This window comes from Exserohilum turcica (genome assembly GCF_000359705.1).
Source record: "Exserohilum turcica Et28A unplaced genomic scaffold SETTUscaffold_4, whole genome shotgun sequence".
Classification (NCBI taxonomy): domain Eukaryota; kingdom Fungi; phylum Ascomycota; class Dothideomycetes; order Pleosporales; family Pleosporaceae; genus Exserohilum; species Exserohilum turcicum.
This window is the reverse complement of record NW_007360247.1, coordinates 1,201,657-1,226,458: the sequence shown is the minus strand read 5'-3', so window position 1 is coordinate 1,226,458 and position 24,802 is coordinate 1,201,657. Positions and strand designations below refer to the sequence as shown.

Below are 24,802 nucleotides of genomic sequence, written 5' to 3'. Positions count from 1 at the left end.
TAAAGGCACTCAGGATGGTCCCTAGTGACTTGGCACGGCGCCTTCTGGCGGTTGGGCGGCACACGCTGCAGCAGTGGCAGCGCACGGCCGTGCTCTGGTTGAAGGGGTCGCAGGCGTCCGGTTGCGTTACGTAGCTTCCTTTCCCCAGCATCGGCATTGAGGCCTCACAACACCCCGGCACCCGCCCACTCCCTCTCTCACCGCGCCCCAGCACTCGCTCTCGACGTCCGCGCAAATGTTCCCGTAACCTCATGTCATGCCGCGTCCCGACCACTCGACTCCTCTGGCCTATGCAGCACCACCCTTACCCGCTCCACCTGGCGTCCGCATGCCATGAACCCCTCCAATGGCTCTTCGCTATCCACCTCGCAGAGCAGCTCGACATTGCGCCCGCGGGCCAAGCGACTGATCTCGCTCGAAGACGACATCTATGCCACCGACGGTAGCGACAGCAGCCCCAGCAGAGCCGCGTCGCAACTGGGCTCGAGGAATGTGTCTCCGGGCCCGCACGCACATGCCGCCGCCGCCGCCGCCCCGGCCTCTCGTATGAACCTCACCTCTACGCCCTCGTCCTTCTTCCAGCGCTCTGCCAGCGGACAGCCGCCCAAGCCGTCCTCGCAAACACTGTCGGGGCTATGGGGGAACTCATGGTCGGCCATCCAGGGCATCGCAGCCACCGTCATGGCCAGCGACACCGCCCCCAGAGACGTGGACGGGCCCCGCAGAAGGAAATCCGCTCACGGGCGACGCACCTCGACGAGCGCACCTCCGCCGAAACACTGGGGCCCCGCAGGCGCCGGCTCGCATGTAGGCGCCGGGACACAGGAAGAGAGGGAGGCCATGGTCAGGGCCATGAAGCGCAAGGACCTGTTGACCGCCAACGACCACCTGGTCCCAGACTCTGCAGGCCGTATGAAGCGCAGAAACTCGGACGACCAAGTAAGCATTTCCGCTCCTCCCGGCGAAAACGACGATCGAGATGCGCTGGTCTACATTCACCACGTCCGACCACAGGACACCTTGGCCGGGCTCAGCATAAAGTACAACTGTGATCAGGCCGTGCTGCGCAAAGCGAACCGCATGTGGCCAAACGACACGATACAGTTTAAGAAGGAAGTCGTGCTGCCGGTAGATGCTTGCGGTACCAAGGGGCGGCCAGTGCAAGGGCCGGATGCGCTTCCTGCCGAAGACTTGCTGCTGGGAGAATATGCCGATAGCTCCAATAGCAAGGATCGGGCTGCAAACACCGAGGGCCTCCCGAATGGCTGGAATACACCAAGGAAAAAGGACCAAGAGACGACTTCTGTCCACTCTGCCGACACAGAGCGACCATGGAAGCATGATTCTTGGGTGTTGCTTCCCAACGACAAATCACCAACAGAGATTGCCCGCATGCCACGCAGAGCGCTAGGTTTCTTTCCACCAGCCAGGCGGAAGTCCCAAGTCTATTCGGATGCCTCGACACCTCGACCATCCGTCGATGTGCCTCGCTCCTCTACGTCTACAAACCCCATTGCGAGCTCTCCTTCCCAATATGTGAGGCCACGGGCGTCTAGCAATCTCTCGTCGGTTTCGGCGCACGGTCGCCAAAGAAGTACGTCAGGCAGGGCCTGGGCTCTGCACGGCCCTGGAGGTGTGGGCACGCTGGGCCGGAATGTACGAAGCCCAGGGCCTGCGCAAGATAGTCTGAACAAAAAGTTTGCCCAGTATCTACCAAATGTGGCGCCGCCACCTGACCAGGAATACTTCACACCTTGGGCGCCCAGCTTGCTAGATGCAGGTGCAGGAACGCCAAGTCAACAAGGTGGCTCTGGGGCCATTACGCCACTCAGTGGCTCCGGCTTGGACTTTCAGGAATTGGGAGGTGCAATAGAGGGCTGGATGAGAAAAGTCGGCACCCAAGTGCAAAAGCTTCTGAATGAGCCAGGCACGCCCGGGCAGGGCAAGCGATCTGCAGTGCCTGTCATTGGAAGTGTTGGCGGCGATCTAGGAGATCTGATAGAGCTACAAGACGATGCTTTTGAAATTGGAGATGAAGAACGCAATAGGGGCAGGTCACGGGCTGAAGAGACGCTGGCCTCGACAAATGAACGCTCGACGTCGAGATCGGCGCAGCAGTACCAGTCAGCCCGACCAGATATTAACCTCGTGCTCAGAGAGAGAACACGAAAAAGTCAAGGTAGCAAGAGGGACTAAGTGGCAATGAAGCAGCTTTGGAGTTGGTACCGGAGTTTGTAGCTGCACGCATGCCTAGTTTGTTAATGGGTGTATCAAAGCGTTCGCATTCTGGGTATTTGCAATATATCATCTGTATATCAAGATGTCATAACTACTCCCATCTGCGGTCTTTTGAGAAATCGCCAACCCGCCCCTAGGGTGCAATGTCGTCTGGTGTTGATACAACGACGGTCCTCGTCGGATTGCCGAACGCCGTGCGCCTCCACAAGCACGTAGTGGGACTAGAGCGACTGCACCTAACACGTGCACACATCATTCTTGACTTTTCACGTCCGACACTAAGATCAATCCGTGAGCGTGGTTATCCTAGATGTTGGTTAAAAGTGCATTAGGCAGGTCGATTGTAGCGCTGCGGCATAGATCGGCATATGAAGCTACTCCACTCCGACTTGCTCGACACTTGACCGCGCCATCAGCTGGTCCCGCCCTCATTCCCACGCCGCCTTTGCTGTTGCCTGCACAACGAGCAGCCGAGAAGCATCCTCAGCCACACACTCGCTGCAAGTCAAAGCAACTCTCATCCTTCTCCAGAGCGCCGGCTGCACACTTCGCCACGATGCATCGCTCCCCCGCCGCCATGGTGACCAGGCCTCTCACAGACCCGAATATTCAAATTCGCACTCCGCGGGATCCGAACACGCTGTCCAACTACCACAACTTTGTCACGAGGCATACAAGTGTCGACTTTGATATTGATTTTCAGCGCAAGAGGCTGTTTGGGGGCGTGGTGCTGACGTTGGAGTCTTTGACCGATGAGGATGTTCGTGAGGTTGTGCTTGACTCAAGGTATGTGCAGACATCAAAAGGTGGGCAATAGACTACTTACAAACTCAGCTATCTCGATATCTCGGTTGTAGAGGTTGAGGGCGAGAGCGTCAAGTTCAGCGTTGGCGACCGGGTAGAGCCTTACGGCAGCCCGCTGTCCATCACCCTCCCATCCAAGGTACCAAAGGGCAAGACTATTGACATTGAGATCAAGGTTGCCACCACCGACAAGTGCACTGCGTTGCAATGGATGACGCCAGCTCAAACATCGAACAAAAAGCATCCGTACATGTTTTCGCAATGCCAGGCAATCCATGCGCGATCTGTATTCCCTTGCCAGGACACGCCAGACGTCAAGTCGACCTTTAACTTTGCTCTCCGTTCGCCGCTACCGGTTCTTGCTTCAGGTCTACCCACGGGCGCCAGTGACTACCAGCCACCCAAGAAAGAGGGCGAGAGTGGCACGATGAAGTACACGTTTGAGCAAAAGGTCCCAATGACTGTCTATCTCTTTGCCATTGCAAGTGGCGATCTCGCATCCGCCAGTATCGGCCCGCGCAGCACAGTCTGGACTGGTCCTGAAGAATTGCTCAAATGCAAGGATGAGCTCGACGGAGAAATCGAGCCCTTCATGAAGGCGCTCGAGTCCATCGTCTCCCCCACTTACCAATGGGGACAATACAATGTGCTCATCCTGCCTCCATCCTTCCCGTACGGAGGCATGGAAAACCCTGTCTGGACCTATGCCACACCCTCGATCATCTCAGGCGACAAACAAAACATTGACGTTATCGCCCACGAGCTGTCGCACTCGTGGTCCGGCAACCTTGTCAGTGCAGCTAGCTGGGAGCACTTTTGGCTGAACGAAGGCTGGACTACATACTTGGAGCGCAGAATCGCTGCTGCCCTCCACGGAGAGGCACACCGTCACTTCTCGGCCATTATTGGCTGGAAAGCCCTTGAGCAGAGTATCGAAAACTACGGCAAAGACCACCCTTACACCAAGTTGGTACTGGATCTCAAGGGCCAGGATCCAGATGATGCATTCTCATCTATTCCATATGAGAAGGGTTTCCACGCCTTGTACCAGTTCGAGCTGCTACTCGGCAAGGAGAAGTGGGACTCATTCATCCCTCACTACTTTGACACGTTCAAGTTCAAGAGCGTAGACAGCTACGACTTCAAGAGCTGTTTGATCGAGTTCTTCCAAAAGGATGCAGAGTCGAAAGCGAAGCTGGAAGCCTTTGACTGGGACAAGCTGTTCTACGCGCCAGGCTACCCAGTCAAACCAGACTTTGACCAGACCATGGTGAAGAGCTGCTATGAGCTGGCCGACAAATGGGAGGCTCTGGTTTCATCTTCATTCGACTCAAGCGACTTCACCCCAAAGGCGTCCGACATCCAGGGGTGGGTATCCAACCAGTCAGTCGTCTTCCTGGAGCGTCTTCAATCATTTGCATCCAAGTTTTCTGCTGAAAATGTGCACTTGCTTGGTGCTACGTATGGCTACGATAGCACTCAGAACATCGAGGTGCTGTCGCGATACTTGAGCATTGGGCTCATGGCCAAGGCACAGGAGTCGTATCAACCTGCAGCTGAGCTGCTGGGTCAAATTGGCCGTATGAAGTTTGTCAGGCCCATGTTCAGGCTGTTGAACGAGGCCGACCGCAATCTCGCAGTCAAGACGTTTGAGCAGAACAAGGACTTTTACCACCCGATTTGCCGACAGATGGTGGAGAAGGATTTGTTTGGCCAGGAAAAATAAGTGTATGATGAATAAACAATGAGGTAGTATATTCACAAGGAAAATAAAACCTGCAAGTTGAAAGTATTCGAAAATTGCTTCTTGGTAACGTCTAATTCCAAGTTTTTTGTTCCGGCAGAAGCAACCTACTTCATAATCGCGTCATCACTAGCCTAGTCGGAACTTGTCCTTGACATCCCTCATAATGCGCTCACCACCACCGCCTCGGAATAACCACCGTAACCACCCCCAATCCTCGGTGGCACTCAGCCGAGAAGCCATTCCTCATCTCGACTTCTCTCGCGTCAAGAGCCCCAGACTAACCCCGCCGGCATACCCAAAGCGGAACTCCCGGTCCCCGCCTCCGCGCATCCAGAGCCTCTGCTTCTCCCCCACGAGCACGGTGCCGTCTGATTAACCCCTCAATTCACCCGGACCCCATTACTCTCACCCACGCTACCGGGCCATTGTATATAAAGGCGGGCAGTGCAGCCGGCTAAAAAAGAGAAAAAATGGCACCCCCCAAACGCGCGCTTTTCTCGCTGAACCTCGACACGGACGCCGACCACGTGTACCAGAAAGTCGAAGACCACAGCAAATCCGGCGACGACAGAGTCCGGGTGCTAGAAACGCGAGGTCCTACGCACGGCCATACAGACCTGAGCTTTGTCACCAAGCCGTTTGAGAAGACGGTCAATCGAGCCGTCAACGACGTGATTGACGGGACGGGCAAAAGAGTCGCGTCTAAGCAGGGAGAAATTACGTATTCGACTACGACAAATAGACGGAGTACTCGTCGCGGCGTACAAAGGGAATCGGACGACGAGGAAGACGTATCAGCAGGACGTTTGAATCTTGTTAGCAAGAGTAAGAGAAGGGAAATCGAAAGAAAATACGATACTTCTGAACTGTGAAAAAAAAACCCCCCATTTCTTCCCTGCAAAACACAACGAACTTGTTTTCGAAAACTTGGCATATACATCGAGTGGGGGAAAAAAAATGGCAGACCAGACTCCACTCCGCATTGTCGTGGGCTGCGACGACGCAGGCGTAGGCTACAAAAACACAATCATCAAGGACCTTGAAGGCGACGCGCGCGTCGCCAGCGTCACAGACGTCGGCGTCCCCTCAAACACAGACAAGACAGCCTACCCGCATGTCGCCGTCAACGCCGCCCAGCTCGTTGCATCGGGCCAGGCCGACCGCGCGCTGCTCATCTGCGGCACCGGCCTCGGCGTCGCCATTGCCGCAAACAAGGTGCCCGGCATTCGCGCCGTAACGGCACACGACAGCTTTTCCGTCGAGCGCGCCATCCTGAGTAACGATGCGCAGGTGCTGTGTATGGGCGAGCGCGTCGTGGGTATTGAGCTCGCCCGGAGACTGGTCAGGGAGTGGTTGGGATACCGATTTGATCAGGGGAGCGCCAGCGCGAAGAAAGTCGAGGCTATCATGGAGCATGAGAAGAAGAATTATGCGGGGCTGGTCAAGGACCAGGCTGGTCAGAGTTGCTGAGTGTGTTACTCAGTGTTTACTCGGTTCGCTGAGTTTATTGATTTATTTATTTATTCATTTCGTTTCTAGCGGTACAGAAAAACGAATTGCAAAGCATATACTTCTGTTAGCATGCCTTTCTTCTCTAAACCCCAGTGTATGCCGATGTAGATTTCTTTCCTTTCCCACTATTAACAACTCACAGACAGGCCAACCTCTCTCAGTCGTCTCAAGACCCAAACTCCCAAATATCCTTCTTGTACTCCTCAGTCAATTCAACATCCTCACCGTATTTCTCCTGCCACATGGTAAACCCACCGCGCAGCACAAACACCTTCTGCTTCTTGCTTCCCTCAGCCTCCTTGTCTTCCTCTTTTTCCTCGCTATCCACAGCCCTACTCTCCTCGCTCACCACGCCCTTGGATTCCACGGCCGCATGCGGCTGCAACCGCTGCTTCTCGCGCAGATAGCGCAACGCAGCACTGGGCCCGCGCTGCTGGCTCAACGCACAGTGAAACACGACCGTGTCCTTGCCGTGCAGCGCGCGCACCAGCTCGGGCATCTTGTAGTCGAGCTGGCTGCTGGGCACCCATGTCGAGCCGCGGATGTGGCCGCCAATGTGGTCGCTGTCGCGCACGTCAATGACGGCTGTGGAGGCGGGGAGCTGGCGTTGAGACGGCGATTCGGGACTTGAAAAGGACGACGCGAGCGTCTCGCGGTCCATGTATTGCAGGTCTGAGAGCGAAATTGTGGACATGGTGGCCGTGGGGTAGTGCTGGTGCTGGGTGAGGCTGAGACGGACACGAAGTGATGCGAGGATGGCGGCGGGGCAGCGGCGGTGCGGCGCTTTACTCGAGGGTTCCGCGGGCCGAGGGATTGCAAGGCGAATGCGAGCCAGTTTGGTAGTGACTGTGGTAGTAGTGACTGGATTGACGGTGGTAGTGGTGGTGGTGGTGAAGTGATGTTTGTCTGGGCGTGCGAGAAGAGTGACGTAAAAGTGTTTGTTGGAGGGGGGGTGGTGGGGCAACGCAACGCGTGGAGAGAGTGCGGCGCGTCGACACGTATGTGTGCTGGAGCGATATCCTGATCACAGGCCAATGGCAGGGTAAACTAGCATCTCCTGGCTTGCGGTTAGCGCGTTGATAATCCTAAAGACCACGACAGCTGCTGTAGTCTGGACCGAGTACAGGGGAGTAAACTTGACCGTCAACGTTGGACATTGCATTCAGTCCTACGTATCCCACGCCGCCTAACACATGACCCCCACCCAAAATCAATCTCAAGGTATAATACACATATTCCTATACACCAAACGCCAGTCCTCGAGTCCTTAGTCATGCTTTGCGCCTCCAAAGTTGCCGTTGCCCATGCCACCCAGTAATCCATCCTTCTCTCCCAGCTGGAAGTATGATCCCGTGCTGCCAAATTGCCGCCTTCTCCTCGACTTGCCGAAAAGGATGAGTCCGAGGAATGTGGCGATGAACATGATCATCGAGATAAAAGGATGGTTGCCGACAAAGCGGTGGATAGACAAGAGCGTGCCCATGACGCGTCCAGTTGTAGACTTGGGGGGGATCTTGGGAGGGTTGGCAGTGACCATTTTGATCGTTTCCAAAATGGCTGCACGAGAAAGGCGGATGGGTTCCCCAGAGACGGTAGTGTCCCAGTAGCGGCGGTTCTGTCTTGGTTAGTACAGGTGTTGTAATATCACAACTGGAGCATCTTACATCTTCATCGTTAATAATGACACTTTCGCCATCCTTGACATCGATGCCATACGTAGTCCTGATCCAGCGTTCCCAGAAAACGCCATCGACCCAAGCAAAAGCAACCTGAGGGCGCTGGATCTCGTCCATGTTGATACGAATGGACTTTGCGTTCCTGAGCGCACGCTGGTCGTCCTTGTCTTCAGCCTCTTCGATACGGAGCTGCTTGGCGTCACGGAGCTCCTGGCGCTCGAGCTGATATGCGGTATCCTGCTTGTCAATCCATTCCAAGGCAGCGCTCTTCAGTTCACGCTTGGAAAGAATCAACTCGTCGGAACGGTCTCGGTTCAAGATGCCCAGCACAACGAGCTTGCCCTCCATGATCTCGCGAGCATTCAGAGCAGTCATTTCCGGAACAATTGGCAACCAGACCGACTTCATCCAGGTAAGAACCTGCTTGACGTCGCGCATCTCGAAAGGCGTGCGTGGCGGGTAGTACGTGGGCTTTCCGTCTCGTACCACCATCAACCGCGGCCAAGTGGTGATCTTGAAACGGTCAAATAGGTCCGAATCCTGTGTCTTGACCAGCTTAGCATGGCCAACCAGGCTGAGAGGAAGTCGCTCGAGGGCCTGGAAGTCCTCGGAAGTGGTCGCGTGGTCGTAAAAGTAGACAAAGATGACCTCCTCGGTCTCCTCCATCTTCTTCAACCCTTCTGCGTCCACATCTGGCACACCGGCGCTAATCGCCGACGCCTTTTCAGCATAGTCGAGCAAATCACCCAACCCGCGCAGGCCGTGGTACTCGACACGCTCGCCTCCGTGGAGGAAGAGCATGGTGGGGTAACCTTGAACACGGGCGTCCTTGCACAGCTTCTTCTCCGCATCGCAGTTGACTTCTCCAATGTTCAGCTTTCCCTTCATCTGTCGTGCGAGGTTCGCCCAGGCTGGCGCAAGAGCCTGGCAGTGGTGGCACCATGGCGCATAAAATTTGATAAACCAGGCATCTTTGGTCTTGACGACCTGCTGATCAAAGACCTCCGTCGTAAGCGCGACGACTGCGCCCGATGGGTTGGCATTCGAAGCCAGTTTAGCCGGTGTGGGAGATGTCTTCTTCGCTTTGGTGGGTGTGGGACTTGGAGTTGCGCTTTTGCTAACGGTTGCCGTTGCAGCTTTCTTGTCGTCGGCCTTTGCCTTGGCGGTTTCCTTGGGTTCCGGGCCAGTCTCTACGGAGTTGGCGCCAACCTTTGGTAGCTTAGGGCCACCCTCCTTACGGGTGCCAGGCCGAATCGTCTCCAAAAGGCCCTCTATCCAGTTGCTCAATTCCTTCATGTCCTTTTCGCCGGCCTCATTCTGCTTCACCTTGCCATCCTGGATGTAGATCATAGTCGGGTAGCTTACAATACTCTGTTTGGCGCAGAGATCGGCATAGGCGACGCAGTCAATCTTTGCAAACTTGAAGTCGTAGTATCGCGTAAAGGAATTCAGGGAATCGCCATCGGAATCGTCAGCCGACAGAAAGGGTTTCGACGTATAGTAGAACTCGTATGCGGTCTGGTAGATGGGCTTGAAGCGCATGCAATGGCCGCAGTAGGGAGAGAAGAACTCGACGACCCTGAATTGCGGTCAGTGGCAATAGTCGGTACTGTCCGGGGCATGCCTTCTACTTACCAGTTACCCTTGCTTGTTTCTTTGTCGTAGGTGTCTGGCGCCAGCTCTATCATGGGCGGCACAGTCTCGCCATTGAAAGTAGTCTCGGAGGGCGTATCATCCAGGTCGTCATCGGCCGTGGCTGTTGCCTTTGGCGTGTCTGCAGCCAGAGTGCATGCCACGGTCGCCAGCGACAACAGAGAGTAGAAGATGGAGCGCATCGTGGTGGTGGCGGACGGGATGCCTCTCTCTCGTGCGCTCACAAAATGGAGAGGAAGCGTGTCCTTGGGTGTACCATGGCGTATGGTCCCTGAAGGAAGGTTAGTCGCCAGGGGATCGGCGGCGGCGGCTCCACAAGGCTTGGCATGTGCCTCTTCGTCCTGACGGCATCACGACTGCAGCGCCGCCAGCTCCATCCATTGCGCTGCGACCCCACCTCGAGCACTCCCGCAACCATGAAGGCCGCCTTCCGCCTCCTTGCCAGCGTCAAGCCCGGCCAGCTTCTCGAAGCGGGCCAGCCGACGGGCCTCACAGGGCTGCTCACGCACCCGTCGCCGCGCTCGACACTGCTCTACCACTACCACTCGACGCTCGACAAGCTCAAGCAGATTCCCGAGTCGTCCGTGTACCGCCAGTCGACCGAGGCGCTCACCAAGCACCGCATGGCCATTATCGAGCAGTCGAAGCCGGCGGGCTGGGATGCGTGGCTGGACAGGATCAAGCTGCGGCTCTCGGACGACCCAGACAAGTTCCAGATCCTCGAGACATCGGGTGGACAGACGGTCATCCTGCCGGTGCCCGAGGAGGTTGATGAGCGATCTCCGGCTGCGGAATGGGATGGTGAAGCGGAGCAGTCGTTCCCCGAGGGCATTCGCTCCTTCAAGGAACGACTACCCCACACCAAGAAGATGAAGGGCGACGTCAACTACACACCTGAGCGGGTCTTTAGCAACGTCAAGTTTGAGCCCGAGCCTCAGTACACGGTTGAAGCGTATGTCACTATAGACGGAGTTTTTTTTTGAGAATGGGTTGGAAAGCTGACGGGTTGTAGCATCTCGGATCTCGAAAGCAGGATTGGCGCTGGCCTGATTGAGGAGGTTATTCAGGTTGCCGAGAGCGAGCACAAGCTTGTTGATACCATGATCCAGGCCAAGGTGTAAGTGATATTGCCAGTCGTGTTCGTGGCTTGTTTTGTTTAGACTAACATGACATAGTTGGGAGCCTCTTGAGGAGCAAGCACCAGAGGGCCAATGGTCATACTTTGAGCGGGTCGCACACACCAACACGCAGAAGCCATAGATGATAGTGCAAAAGACATGCTTGTAAATAGTAGTAGTAGTGGTGGGCAAGAAAGAAACAGTTGCATCATTATTTTCTTGAAATGTACATGGCAAGTTATTCGTAAATGTTGTGATGAACAGCCAATCAATGCCCGTTGCCGAATATCGACCATCACTTTGCTTGCCCCTCTCCGCGCAGACTCTCCTTGAGCGCGTCTGTCCTGATTTGATTTCGCTTTACCAAGATCCTCAGGGTATTCTGCTTCTCAATCTCCGTCATGTGCTCCCAATTGGCAATGCGCGACAAGGTGCCGTCCTTGTTGACGACGAGCGGCCCTAGGTGATCTAGCTTTACCGCCTGACCGCCGACATTGAGCTTGGTGGTGCCGGCGTCGTCAGAAGGAGGCTGGGGAAGTCCCAGTGGTGTCTGGTTTTCTGGGGTGTCGGGTTGCTCATTTTGCTGCTGCTGCTGCTGCTGCGTAGCGGGAGTGGTGTTGTCGTGCTCATGTGACAGGGACATTGTGCGAGGGTGTTGTGGATTTAAGCAGTACGCGGTAGTTTGAGAAAAATTAATTGCAGGGCGGGGAAGCAGTGCGAGAGGAATAAGTCTGGTGATTCGCATGGGCGGCATTGACGAGAGCAAGACCAGAGGTTTTTTGAGGCGATATTATACGTAGGACGGGTGTGGTTGCTGGTTGGGGATGACATGAGCAGGTTCTGTGGTGGTGCTTCTAGAAAGCTCCGAGCCGTTGTAGCAACACGACGCTTGTGCTTGTCCAAGAGAGCCGTTCGCGCTTAGACATGACGCAAAAGGAATTCAGGGTGCAGCGACCGAACACTTTGTTGCTTCTGGCATGCACGCATGTATAGTAGGATGTGGTTTTTTCTCGTCAGCCTGTCAAGAGCGTTCACTAGTATAGGCGCCACAGAAGCAACTGTGGCTGGAGTGCATCCTCACGGCTGCGTGTGTGTGTGGGGGGGGGGCGGCCCCTCTGGGAATCGGCAGAGTCCCACAGCAGACCGGGCCTCCGCAGCTGTCGATATAGTCCACATGTGGGAGGACGGGTCGCTTATCTGCAGCAAACCGTCTTGCATGGATTTTTCCTTCTTCTCTAGTTTGCCCAAGTTTGCAGCGTTGTCGCGCGGCGGGGGGGGGGGCAGTGGTGCAGGCATGCACCACGCTGGTTCGCATGTACCGCGAGTGGCTCGAAACGCGCCATCTATAAAAAGCCGCGATGGCATTGTTACACAGTAGCGCACCGGGACGGCAAAAGAGAGTTTGACACTCGCAGGGTTGCAACAGTGGGCGCGGGCAGGGCGGACCAAAGGGAACACGGCGGTGATCCAAGGATACATGGGAGGGCGGCGGGCGGGCGGCGAGGCAGAAACGGGCAGAGGCAACGACAGGCGCCATGCAGTCACGGCAGGACTTTTTTGCCATGGATGGCAGAGCCGACTTATCCATGTCGCGGGCGTGCCAGCGTGCCAGTCGCGGGGGGGGCGGCTTTGCAATGAGTCGCAGGAGTGTACTGTAGGCGCGTCGAAACAAAGCAGGGCGGCGTATCCGGAATTGTGCATGTGCAACCGCGCAGAATCGGCAGAGCAGCGCAGGCCATAGCCTGATCATTACGCCATGTGGACGTCAGGGGCCTGTTGCAGCGCTCACCGGTCCTTTTTCTTGTGATTTTATTTTTTCCTTCAGCCGGGAGGTGGGGGGGGCGGCGGCGGCGGCGGGGCGGCGGGGAGGGGTTGGGTGGGTTGACAGGACAGGAGGGTGAAACTCATGAGGTGCATGGCTGGGTGGCGGGCGTGTGCGGGCCAGAGGGCAGCTGCACGACATCCCGCCAGTGTGTCGCTGGGCTTGCCGGGTTGGGAAGCACTCACGGCCACTGGGTCAGCGGACAGCCCAGCACCAGTGGACAAGCCCACTTTGACGCCCACCTTCGGGTATCATCCACAACCCAGATCCGGGAGCGCAACCGCAAGTGGGACTGGAGCTTATTCCAACTTCCTCGCTGCGAGCCATGGCAGCCTCGCGGGCCTGCGCAGCGCTGCGGGCGACGGGGGCGCGCGAGGGGGATGCGCGAGGCTGCACCACGGCACGGCCTGAGGCGGGCACATGTTTCGGGCGTGGATGAGGGCGAGGCTGGAGGGCGCGCCTGGGGCTGGGGGGGGGGGGGAGGGCGCGGCGATTAGCAAATTTCAGTTCAGAGGGAGGGAGCACGGTGACGGTGACGGTGACGGCCACGGCCACGGTGACGGTAGCGGGTAGGGGGGGGGGGGGGGGTTGAGGCGGCGAAGGGGAGGGTGTTCGCAACGAGGTTGGCCGGTGCCGCTGGGGGCCTTTGCCGGCACCTGGCCATAGGCACATAGGCAGTCAGTGCATGGCACCATGGCACCAGCACCAGCACCAGCACCAGCACCCGTCCACCCACCCACCCACGCAGCACAGCGCCCACTCGCCCGCCGACGGCGATGTGGGCGGGCGGGTGGCATGGCATGGCTGGACAACACGTGGGGTCGCCAGTCAGTCTCATGTATGTATGCACCGTGACCCTCGCCGCGTTTCCTTTTGGCGGCCCTGGGAGCATGGCCAACCACGACGACGCCCATGGCAGCGACAGCGACAGCGACAACGACAACGACAACGACGACAACGACGACGACGACGACGACAACGCAATCGCACATGAAGCACCCTTGCTCTCCATGACAGCATGCCGTGTTGCCGGCGAAAAATTTGTCTGCCAGCGTGCTGCCGGCCAATGGCCACGTCCTATGTAGGCACTTGCCGTTGGCGTCGCAGCGCCTCGGCGTTTTCTTCCGCAAAGAGTCGCGCCTTGTATCATGCCAAGCATGTAACGTAAAGCATCGGGAGAGGGCAAGCGAGGAGCAGAGCAGGACAGAGCAGGCAGAGGCAGAGGTGGTCGGACGCGTACGTACATGCAGCATTGGCTCTGTGCACACGCCGATGGATATGGACGTAGCAGCAGCAGGTGTACATGTATGCATGCGTGCGTGCGTGCGTGCTCGACGGATGGGCATGTCTGTCTGTACATGTATGCGTGTGTGCCGCGTGCGGTTGCCATTACATAGCACATGCTCGACAGCGACTACATGGCCATGGGACATAGTATAGATGGATACTGGCTGTGTCAGCGTGGCTACCGTGGCCCGAGTCAGCAGCGGCAGCCGGGATGCCGCTTTCAGAGGCCTCACCGTCAAGCCGCTCTGGGAGGCGGGCACGGGCGCACCGTGACCAGCAGACGCTAACCGCGTCACTCGGTCGCTACGTAAGCTGACTGGCCCGCCCAGGGTCAACAGCGCTCGCGGCGCATTGCTGGCCAGCGCCGTCGTGCAGCATGCCCTGTTTCGATTTGACAAGACGGCGCCTCGACCTTCTACGCAGCTAGCCTGCCCTTCGAGAAGAGGGCTGTTTCAAGGCCTGCCGTTTGATTCGAGGGTCATGCAGCCGAACGATTGACGAGGCCAAGATTTGGCGGAGCGCCGTTGCAATCTCGCGCCCGGGGTCCCCTGCGCCCCGCTAGCCGTCTTGGGCGTAGAGCTACGTCACGCTCACCAGACTTTTCACCCTCTCGCGCTCCTCGGCGCCTGCAGCCAACAGCCACGCCCGCCACGCCGCTGCCCGTGGTCGGCCCTATACCGTCTGTGTATCGTGTGATTACTCGAGACGTGTGTGTGTGTGTGTGTGTGTGTGTGTGTCTATGGGAATCGCCATGGCCGAGTGTGCAGGCACCGGTGCATGCATGTATACTCTGCTGTGTGCGTGTGCGAGATGGACATGCAGCGATAGTGATAGCGGATGGAGGCTTCCTGGCCCGCCTACTGCCTTCCTTGCCCTTGCTCCGGCACCTGGTCGGTTTCATGGGCGGAGATAAGACACTAGCAAAGCCACAGCCGCCAGCGCGACAGCACCAGCACCAGCACCAGCACCAGCACCAAAAAAAAAGCTCGGCCCTTGTCGGATCGATGCTCGGATGAGTTGCTCTGCTCACCCCCTCGCCTCGCTGCTCTACCGATCCGATGGCTCTGACTCTGACAAGCTGCTGCAACTAAGGCGTACGCCGGCGGTGCTGTCGACGGACGACCGTTTCCGTGGGACCCCTTTGCGTCCCGTGGGAGCTGGGAGCGCAGCGCTGCGCTGCCTGCACCGACCCAGCGCCTGCGGCTCTTTGCTCGTGCTCGTGCTTATCGATTGCGCGCGTGAAACCCTGGGCCGACGCCAAAGAGCGAGAGCGAGAGCGAGAGCAAGAAACAGAGCGGCCAGCGGGCGGCCAGCGGGCGGCGCAAATAGACACGCTGCCTCTCCTCCTCTCCTCTGCTCTGCTCAAGTCAGTTGGGACGCTTCCTTGGCCACTTGGGACGCGGGCACGATTCAAGGGCGCGGCCAGCGCGTCGGCCTGGATGCAAAGGGCCTGCGTGCAAGGGCATGCAATTGGGTGCTTGCTCCGTTAGCACGCGAACGGCTGTCGTCATTGGCAATGCGCCTTTCGCTGAATCCGCAGCCCATACACACACACGCGCGCGCGCTCCCATGCACATGCAAGACTCTCCATGTGTGTGTGTGTGTGTGTGTGTGTGTGTGTGTGTGTGTGTGTGTGTGTGTGTGTGTGTGTGCGAATATTACAGCATACACGAAAAAAAAAAGTCATCCAGCGCAAAGCCCAGCCCAATCACGTGGAGCCACCTCTGCATTGCATCGTGCATCTCTCCTACTGCTGCTCCTGCCGCTGCTCCTGCCGCTCCTGCTGCTCCTGCTGCTCCTCCTCCTCCTCCCGCCCTAAACTTCTGTAACGTCGTGGCCTACACTTGCGCATCCCCGAACGCGCTTGCCGCGACGTCTCCCTTCCCTTCCTTGTCCACGCACACACGCTCACACACTCACACTCACACTCACATCACACTCTCACACACACGCATACACTTACTACATACATTCACCTCGCAACCACATCCGCCTGCGGGTCTTCGGCCTCCCTTGCCTCTTCCCCGTCCCTCTTCTTTCGCTCTTTTCATCCACCCGGCCCACTGCCCTGCTCTGCCCTGCTCTGCCCTCCCTGCCCTCCCGGCCCTGCCCATCCTCGACATCCTCTGACACGCCCAGTTCGCTGGCCAAATCGGCGCGCGCGCCATACCACGTCGGCCAAGCTCCGGCATTCAGCAGCGCGGAAACAGGAACTGCTTGGTGCGGAAATTCCGAGGCTCCCTCCCTCCCTCCCCCCTCGACCGACTGGGACCACAGCGCCCGCTGCATATTTTTTCGCCGGCCGGTACCTCTACCCCGAGCTACCTTTCCCCCCCTCCCACCCCCCTCCCTTCCACCCAAGCTTTGCCCCCAACAGCTCTCACTCCTGTCGTGGGTCTTCCGTCCCTGCCTCGTGCCTCGCCAACCTCCACTTGGTCTATCCGCAAGCTGTCGGCTGAGGCTGAAGGGTGTGTGGGCCGCCGATCTGCAGCAGGTCCCTTGTCCCTTCGCGTGAATTACCGCGCGAGCCAGCCAAACCATCGCAGCGCCTTCTCGCTAGTGCAGCGCGACAAAAGTTCCATCGTCACCGACCCATCACCTCTTTCAATTCTGCGCCCGTCGCCACACCTTTCCCCCCCTCACAACCTCCTGTCCAACCCCCTCCCCCATCCGTCCACTGTGGGCTCCCGCACAATTCCACTCTTCTTCTCCTGTCAAGAGTCCCCGCTGACGGCCGCGCCAATCCTCCTCCTCCACCACCATTCTACCAGCACGACTGACTACCACGACTAACTGTCGGTCGTAATCCCCCACACAGGGCTCCACCCGACAAAGCTTCTTCGCTGGGCCTTTGCTGCTGCCTTGCCCTCGCGACGCCAGCCGAACGGCCCTCTTTTGGTGTGCACAGCCAGCCGCTGCCACACGACTACTCCGCTTCTGAGCTCCGTCGAATGGTCCCGTCACGAACCACAATTGGTCGCGCCTTCCCCATCTCCTCATCCATCCACGACCCGCCCACAGCAGCAGTAGCAGCAGCAGTAGCACCTGTTCGCTGCACTCGTACATAATGGACAGTACAGACCGCTTCCGCCAGCCTGGCCTGGGCAACTATCCATCCATAGGCCAGCAGTTCAATGGCTCCCAGAACCAGCTGCCCACGCTGCCTCCTCTACAGAGTGGTGGCAGCCAGTATGCGCCGCCCATGTACGGCCACAACAGCAACCCTCACACGCCCCAGCCCCCGCATACGCCTGTAACATCTGCCCCCAACGGTACTTCGGCCATGCCGCCGCTGCAGCACCCGCCCCTGCGACCTCTCCAGCCCACGCCCACGTCGTACCTGCCCATGAGCTCGGCCTACTCGCAGGCGCCCATGCTGTCCACAGCGGCCGCACACACCAACGGCCACCAGCTAGGCCCCTCGCCGGGCCTGGCTCTGGGACACACGTCCATGTACGCGCACCCGCCTATGCTACCCAACCAGGAGCCCGAGCCAGTCCACGTCGTTGGCCAGCAGGGCCGCCGCGGAGTCTTGCCCACGCACCCTGGCCGGCCCGCGCCCGCCGCTGGCAAGACGCCTACGACTGCGACCAAGAACGCCGAGGGCAAGTATGAGTGTCCGCATTGCAACAAGACGTACTTGCACTTGAAACATCTCAAGCGCCATCTGCTGCGCCGTAAGTCTACATGCCTTTTTTTCTTTCTTCCAATCACAGCCAGCTGCTAATATGCCCTGCCCTCTCCAGACACCGGCGAGCGCCCTTACCAGTGCCATCTGTGCAAGGACACGTTTAGCAGAAGTGACATTCTGAAGCGCCACTTCCAGAAATGCTCGATAAGACGCGGCAACCCCACTGGCGCAAACCATCTCCAGCACGCGCAGCAACATTTGCAGAAGAACAGGCAGCCCACTGGCGCTGACCAGAACTCGTACCTCAACCACATTGGCGCCAACTCCATGTCATACGCCGATGCTGGAGGCTACACAATGGGCCTGCCGCAGATGCCTGCCATGGGTGCCAACGGCTTTGCCGACAACCTGCCTTCGCTCGCCAACCACCAATCCATGTCGGCACGCACCTCGCGCTCCAACAGCCTGATGCGCCCCAGCAGCGGCGTCGAGGACAGCGCTCACCGCCGCAGCATGTCTGCCATGGACTTTGCAAACGCGAGGATGAACTTCAACGACTATCGCCCAGATGGTGTCCCAAACGGCTATCCCCAGCAGCAGCAGCAACAGCAGCAATCCCAACAGCAACAGCAGCAGCAGCAGCAGCCCCAGCCCCCGACCAATGGCTCTGACCCCAATGCTCACTACAACTACGAACATGCCTCCACAAACGGCTCCATGGCTCAAAATGGCCTAACCGTCAAGACCGAGGGCACTGACCCCACGTCCTACGGAGTCTCCTCGCTTCCCAACGTGGACGGCATGACCAATGGCCAGGATGGGTCGCTGTGGCGGAATGGATCGTTCAACGGCGATATGAATAATTCCAGTACGGCAGGTGGCCCAACCTTTCAAAAACAGGCCCAGTTCTGACCGGAACTTTTAGACCTCAGATGATACACCGAATGATACTTTGTTTGGATTTTACTCGCATGTTCCCGGTTTGGTCGACTCTTCTCCGACCCTCGATAGCTGGTTTATTGGACAATCCAGCTCTGATCCACTGCACAACCTCGCATGTTCGCTTGTGAACTTTTGCACCCCGAATACGTCTTTGCTCTCAGATCAACACTCGAGCGAGGCGTACGCTCATGAGAGATTGAAGACCATCCTGACTGGCGAAAATGTCAAGGACTTCCTACACGAATACAGGCACTACCACTCGCATTTTCCCTTGATACACATTGCAACATTTGATCCCTTTACCGCCAACCCGGGGCTTGTACTCGCCTTGTGTTGCCTCGGCGCCGTGTACTCTGACAAGATGACTCCCTCGGATGTCCGGTGGCTGATGGAGCGCGTCCGCGAGAATGTCACGCGATCCAGCCGTGTTTACGAGTTGGCAAAAACGAATCAAATGGCGGACCTGAACAACGAGCTGGCTTCGGCAACGGAAGAGATACAATCCATGGTCCTGCTCCATTCCCAATGCCTCTGGCACGGGTCGCAGGAGCAACGCCAACACGTGCGAGAGGAGATGGACGCCATAGTCAATGTGACACGATGTGCTGCACTCTTCCAGCCTCTTGCAGCCGACAATGTAAATGCCAGCGCGTTGCATCAGCCAGGACCAGTGACAGGCGAGGAGGTTGACTCTTGGAGTTGGAGTCTGTGGATTGAGAATGAGAAGCGCGCTAGATTGGCAGCATACGTCTACCTAATGGACGCTTCTTCTACCATTTTCTTCAACACCAAGCCCAGATTCAACGCCAAGACCATCACAGTCCCCTTGCCTGCTGACGACGCCGCTTGGGAAGCGAGAACATCAGAAGATTGCGCCAGTGCTCTGGGCCTACGAGGGCAGTCGGCACAGGCAATCAATGAATCTGGCAGCAGGCGTGCAAAGCAACTGGCCTTGTCCGAGGCATTGTGTGTACTCAACGGGGCATGCCCGGGCCAGTTTCCTGAGCGTGCCACAAATGTCTTTGGCAAGTTTATTCTCATCCACGCGATCCATGCACAAATCTACAACATCCAGCGCCAGCTTATTCACCGGGCGGCTTCAAGCAGTACAAGTGCGCCTCAGCCCCAGGGCGGCAATCCAGCCACACCGCCGAATGGAGTCAACGAACAAGTGCAGCATCAACTGCGCTCCACGGTTGGTGCTCTGAACCTATGGAAGATGTGCTGGGACAAGGATCTAGCCATCCAATTTACCCACCACCAACGTCGACGTGGGTTCTGTCGGGATGGCATCCACTTCTACTTCCTAGCACAGGCTTTCCTCCGACAATCACGGCCTGACGACTGGGCGGCTACTGCAGATGTACGATGCAGACACGTCTTCAATCTCCTCAAGCAAATCAGGCCGTATGTCGCCTCGGATTCAGCGCAAAGAGGCATCGAAATCGGTTCCATGACCGAGATTGCAGACGACTATGCCATCGCCGATCTCACGCTCAACATGAAGAACTTGTTCACGCCTCTCGAAACATGAGCGCCCATGGGAAGCTTTCCTCTTCACTTTCGACCCAATTCAGCTATCAGACATTATTCCTTCACAAACATCAGACCAAACCTCGAGCGGTGCAAGTAACCAGCTCCAAACAAAATCATCTTCGGTACATCATCCAGGTTTTAAAAGACGGGTCCCATCATGACCATCTTCAACACTACACCATTGTCATCATCCTCATCATCATCATCATCATCATCAGAAATCACTAGAACCATAAGCATCGAAGTTTTCCCTTCTTCTCATAGCACGATCAAGTTTTTGCCAGGTGTCGCATTTCCATCGGAGTCCTTGGAGTCAACCTTTGCACGGTAGTCATTCGACAGGCAAGGTTTCACGAATCATAAACGGCGGCAACATTACGATCCACCTTTCAACATTGAAAAAGCATTAGACAAGTCCATATCTCATGGTCTGCATTTCCTGGACGCGGCTGACCACTCTCGAACAACAACAACAAAAAAAAACGCCTGACAATTCGGAGGCGGAACAGAACTCTATCCGATCATCGGCTGTCTCTCCATCTGCAGCGCAGATTGAGCTGTGTGGGACGTATGAGGTCGAAAATTCAGTGTACATGTTCAATTTCCTATTTTCCTTGGTTTCCGCAAGGCTGCTGCAACTGCATCTTCACGGTGTTACTGCTCTTTGGGAGAGGCATAGATTAGAGTCCGTATGTAAGGGAAGCGCGCCGTGAGCACTGCCCCATGGAAAAGTCGTCAATGAAAATACGTTTGCTTGAATGCTGGTGCATGAAGGGTGCCTGTGACCTTTTGAATGTGAGCCACAGAAGCTAGTTCCAGGCAGCTTGGGGCTGGCCATGTCTCGACCCCTTAGCTCCAGTGTGACGTCCAGTTAGGGGTTGCGTGTCGATGACGTACTCTCTGCGCACTTCCCCGTTTATGCGACATTTCCCAGCCTCTTCGCTTTGTCTTTCCAAGATGGCACAACATTCCCGCACGCGCCATTGGTGGTGAGGTGCATATTCCATGGTACACGTTCTTCTCAACACGAATCAGTCAGCACGTCAGCCGTCATGCCTCGCCAAAGCTCGCCAAAGCACCATTCTCCGAGGGCAGATGGGTTGCGATTAGGTTGTCGGTTGGACCTTGTTGCGACCGGCGTATCCTGGCACATATTATACGTTAACGGACTCAAACCTTGCTGCATCTGCAGCAGCACTCTTCACTTCTACGTCAACAGCTCTGTTGACATAGCCACATTGCTATGATATAACCCGAGCGGTCGAGCCTGAGCAAAGCAAGAGAGATACATGGCAGACAGCTCGATGAGTGCAAAGGAAGAAGCAATCATGAAAAGCATAGACTCTGCCGTACCATGTTTGCAGCCACATCAAACCCCGCTTCGCGATGATCACGGACCGGAACAAGTTCCCCGACGTACCAGGAAGCTGCCTCAGACCCTGATCAGCTGTGCCGCGCCCCTATAAACAACGCGACTTGGCCTTGCGCCTGGCAGTAGAGGGTTTGCGACACGGTCGGCACCGGTAGGCGGCTCGTCGCCTTTCCCTGGTCTGGTGAGCACACAACCTTCTCTCACCCGCGCAGGCTTCGCCACCAGAATGATCTTCAAGAATGATCTTCAGTCGGTCTTTTAGCAGGGAATCGTTCAGATGGAGGCTATAGAGTCTGGAATCGGCGCACGTGTCGCCTGGGGGCATGGCAGAAGCACCGGACTCTTGCTGAATGCCATCCACACACCTAGCCCCCAAGAAGCTGAGTATGTCAAGAAATTACATGGCACGGCCCCCTAGCTGACAGTTTCTGCGACCCAGATTTAGTGGCACAACGATAGCGACAGCACAACGCGCTGTGGTTTTTCCCTCGCCGACCGAGGTGCGTGTCACGAAAAATGGCAGAATCTCGGCAACGGCTCCTCGACCATCGGCAGTCATAGCACAAGCCCTCAAATATCCGGACATACCACAAAACATACCAAATGACTTGATTGAAATCCCTACATCAGGCATAGATGCATCTCCTAGCCCGTTTGACCGCGTGCTGACATCACAAATACCAACGTATCCAGTAATACCGCCACTTCAGTCTTCCAGTATGCTGAACAATACACCTCGGGCTTATGCCATTAGTATGTCTCCAAGCAAACGTTTGCCAGGGTCATCGGCCATGAAGCTCACTACTGTACTTGAGCACAAGCCACCGACGTATCAGCCTGCGCGGATAACAGCTACATACAGTGCCGAGACGCTGGACATCTTTGAGAGCGACAGCTTCGCTGGAGAAAATGACGGCGTCTCTAGCTTCCTCGAAGTCACCACACAAGACAGATGTTCGCGCACATCGACCATGTCCTCGGTGCTATCAGCAGAGTCACACCAGGCCCCTGGGGCCATTTACATTCGCCCGTCGGCGCAGCTACAGAACATGCAGTCCATGAGTGACCGCGATGCAAGGCTAGAGGAGGCTGCGAGGTACTACCGCCCCGGTGTTGGCTGGACAGTAGGCCGAGCGAATACTTCGGGGGTCTACACGCCCACCGGAACCCCTGAATCCATTTCCAACATTCCACTCCAAAACCATGTGTACCAAGCGCATTCGAATCTCAACCGTTCTCTCCGACCAATCCAAGATATTTCACCCAGTATGGGCATACACAACTGGGCCAAATCGAGCGAGTGGGTGGAGCCCTGCAATACAGGCGAAGGACCAACCGAATGGATCGAGGACTTTCTGAGCCGCAAAGAGCAGGCAGACCGCGAAGAGGAGGAGAAGATGCGTAACGAGAGGAAAGAAAAGATTGCCGTTATGCGCGGGAACAGCATTGGCAAATTCCGGAGAAGGCTCAGTTTGAAACGGGGTACAGAGGAGAGGAGAATACGAAGAAGCGGAGAAGCACGATGGGAAAGCACAGACATTGCCAACATTCCGGAGAGGCCACGAACATTTTCTTGGGACCTGGATACGCATGAAGATATTGGAAGAGACGCTTTGCCTGATTCATCAGGATCAGATGGCACACCGTCGCCGCCGCCCTTGTACCACTCTGAAAAAAGATTTCACAGGTTACCTTCGACGCCCTATCGCCGGGGCCACTCCCAAGCTTTCTGCGACCCCTTTGCCTCAACACCCGCCACGCCCGCCACACCCGCTACTATTACCAACCGCGACTTGCAGCACTGCCACAAAAGCGGTTCAAAGAGTACACCGCAAACGCCGCGACACTCATCATATGTCTGTCGCACGCGAACAAGCAGTTTGCCCAAGCTACGATTCAGATCCGTATCCTTGACTAGCGCAGACGTGAAAAGAAGCCTCTCGACAAATGTCATCCCTGCGTTTGCAGAGGGAAGAAACAGTGTCCATGGATTTGTGGACAAGGTGGAGAAGCTGGGTGGCGGGTTGACGCGAGGACTCAGCACAAGGATTAAATTCGGGCTTAAAGGCTTGAGAGGCGGCGATGCGGTCAAGCAGTAACGGGGATATGAAAGGTGTGGAAGTAAGAATCAGTTAAAAAAAATTGCAATAAGCTGCATTAGCATGGTCGTGAATTGGTTTTGTTGTGGATTTTTTTTTGGCGCAAACGGCGTATATCGGAGTACAAGGGCGTTTGAATATATGCATGCATCATGTGAGGAATGTAGTAATTACATCAACTACATCTTATCATTTGATATATTTCCCTTTCTACCTCCTTTGCCTTGTACTTGTGCTTTACGGTGATGGATTTTGATCACGACAAAAAAAAACCACTTTGCCCCTCGTATGTAATCTACTTGACATTTAGTCCGTCTTACATTCACACCATGACAATATACATACATACAGACATAGTCAAAAATGGATATCTCTCTTTACTTCGTGGTAATTGTAGTCGTGTATATTTCCGCCACGAATACTCATCCCGCCCATATTGGCATTTGAACGGCAAGAGGAGGACACGGTGTGAGATACAGGACACTGCTGACTACAGAGGGGTGACAGTAAAAAAAAGTGTTTAAAAAAATAGGGATTTTAAAACTTAGATAACTCTGCTATTAAGATAGCTAAAAATAAGTAGGGCATAGATTTAGAATGTAGAGAGCTAGTAGTTTAGCCTAGTATACTTACTTTTTGCTTAGTAAGCGGCTATAGAGAGATATATACGCGAAAATATAGAGGAAGATAATCTATAAAACATATTAACGTATTCCATCACCGAGCGGGCCACATCACTAAGTGTGCCACTTTTTCTTAGCATCACGAAATTTATGTATAAAAACTTAGATTACTCTACACTAGCTATAGATGCTTTATATAACTTACTTATATCTAAAAGAGAATCTTCTTCTATATCTTTCTAGCACGTACAAGAGTTATAGCCTGTCCTCCTATAGGTTCTATAGTGCTATTAACCTAGTAGGGCCCTTTTTTAACTACCCTTACTACGTGCCTTCTTTAATGTCGTACAACTAGTAGAACTACTTTTAGCTACCTGCGATGCCTCTGCACTAAAGTCTAGTGTCCCACCTGTCTAAATTCGCTTTCTTTTGCGCCCTTAGCGCTGTGTTACTGCTACTAATTGCTCTTTAAGCTCTCTTACGTAGGCTGTAAGGGGCTGCGCTCCGGGGAGCAATCGCGAGGTATACAAGAGGTTGTATTCGATAGAGAGCTATAGAGTCTACTTGCGTGGTGTTTATTTACTTGTCGGAGAAAGGTTGCACCGAGTGTCTGAGCGCGTCGTCTGGGCGCCGCTCAGGCCTCGCACAGATGCCGGGTTGCAGAGTAAGACCTGGCGTCTGCTGCTTGACCGAGATTCCATCGAGGAGCTATCCAAAGGGCGTTCAGCCCGGTTACAATACC

General features: G+C 55.9%; 9 protein-coding genes across 9 annotated transcripts; 6 read left to right on the top strand and 3 right to left on the bottom strand.

Moving 5' to 3' along the window:
* The first annotated feature begins 243 nt into the window (after positions 1-243).
* SETTUDRAFT_119008 (uncharacterized protein) lies at positions 244-2,308 on the top strand. Its single transcript, XM_008030255.1, has one exon. The coding sequence runs from the start codon at positions 334-336 to the stop codon at positions 2,194-2,196; it is 1,863 nt and encodes a 620-aa protein (XP_008028446.1). The 5' UTR covers positions 244-333; the 3' UTR covers positions 2,197-2,308.
* Positions 2,309-2,678: 370 nt separating this feature from the next.
* Positions 2,679-4,818, top strand: SETTUDRAFT_164340 (uncharacterized protein). Its single transcript, XM_008030254.1, has 2 exons — positions 2,679-3,024; positions 3,073-4,818. The coding sequence occupies exons 1-2, from the start codon at positions 2,795-2,797 to the stop codon at positions 4,766-4,768; spliced, it is 1,926 nt and encodes a 641-aa protein (XP_008028445.1). The 5' UTR covers positions 2,679-2,794; the 3' UTR covers positions 4,769-4,818.
* Positions 4,819-5,259: 441 nt separating this feature from the next.
* SETTUDRAFT_92221 (uncharacterized protein) lies at positions 5,260-6,259 on the top strand (the record flags this gene model as incomplete). The annotated part of the gene is made up of 2 exons (XM_008030253.1): positions 5,260-5,542; positions 5,754-6,259. The coding sequence occupies 2 exons, from the start codon at positions 5,260-5,262 to the stop codon at positions 6,257-6,259; spliced, it is 789 nt and encodes a 262-aa protein (XP_008028444.1).
* Positions 6,260-6,467: 208 nt separating this feature from the next.
* SETTUDRAFT_155340 (uncharacterized protein) lies at positions 6,468-6,995 on the bottom strand (the record flags this gene model as incomplete). The annotated part of the gene is made up of 1 exon (XM_008030252.1): positions 6,468-6,995. The coding sequence occupies one exon, from the start codon at positions 6,993-6,995 to the stop codon at positions 6,468-6,470; it is 528 nt and encodes a 175-aa protein (XP_008028443.1).
* A 289-nt stretch (positions 6,996-7,284) lies between these two features.
* Positions 7,285-9,878, bottom strand: SETTUDRAFT_164338 (uncharacterized protein). The gene is made up of 3 exons (XM_008030251.1): positions 9,613-9,878; positions 7,966-9,556; positions 7,285-7,916 (listed from the first exon to the last, which is right to left on the bottom strand). Exons 1-3 carry the CDS (start codon positions 9,810-9,812, stop codon positions 7,569-7,571), a joined length of 2,139 nt encoding a protein of 712 aa, XP_008028442.1. The 5' UTR covers positions 9,813-9,878; the 3' UTR covers positions 7,285-7,568.
* Positions 9,879-10,046: 168 nt separating this feature from the next.
* SETTUDRAFT_92194 (uncharacterized protein) lies at positions 10,047-10,890 on the top strand (the record flags this gene model as incomplete). The annotated part of the gene is made up of 3 exons (XM_008030250.1): positions 10,047-10,582; positions 10,643-10,747; positions 10,806-10,890. 3 exons carry the CDS (start codon positions 10,047-10,049, stop codon positions 10,888-10,890), a joined length of 726 nt encoding a protein of 241 aa, XP_008028441.1.
* A 180-nt stretch (positions 10,891-11,070) lies between these two features.
* On the bottom strand, positions 11,071-11,307 carry SETTUDRAFT_58301 (uncharacterized protein; the record flags this gene model as incomplete). Its single annotated transcript, XM_008029995.1, has 1 exon — positions 11,071-11,307. A coding segment is annotated over one exon (237 nt), but the record flags the coding sequence as incomplete, so codon positions are not given.
* A 5,617-nt stretch (positions 11,308-16,924) lies between these two features.
* Positions 16,925-19,964, top strand: SETTUDRAFT_93013 (uncharacterized protein; the record flags this gene model as incomplete). The annotated part of the gene is made up of 3 exons (XM_008030249.1): positions 16,925-17,534; positions 17,604-18,365; positions 18,421-19,964. The coding sequence occupies 3 exons, from the start codon at positions 16,925-16,927 to the stop codon at positions 19,962-19,964; spliced, it is 2,916 nt and encodes a 971-aa protein (XP_008028440.1).
* Positions 19,965-21,615: 1,651 nt separating this feature from the next.
* Positions 21,616-23,437, top strand: SETTUDRAFT_21354 (uncharacterized protein; the record flags this gene model as incomplete). The annotated part of the gene is made up of 2 exons (XM_008029815.1): positions 21,616-21,722; positions 21,778-23,437. 2 exons carry the CDS (start codon positions 21,616-21,618, stop codon positions 23,435-23,437), a joined length of 1,767 nt encoding a protein of 588 aa, XP_008028006.1.
* Positions 23,438-24,802: the final 1,365 nt, after the last annotated feature.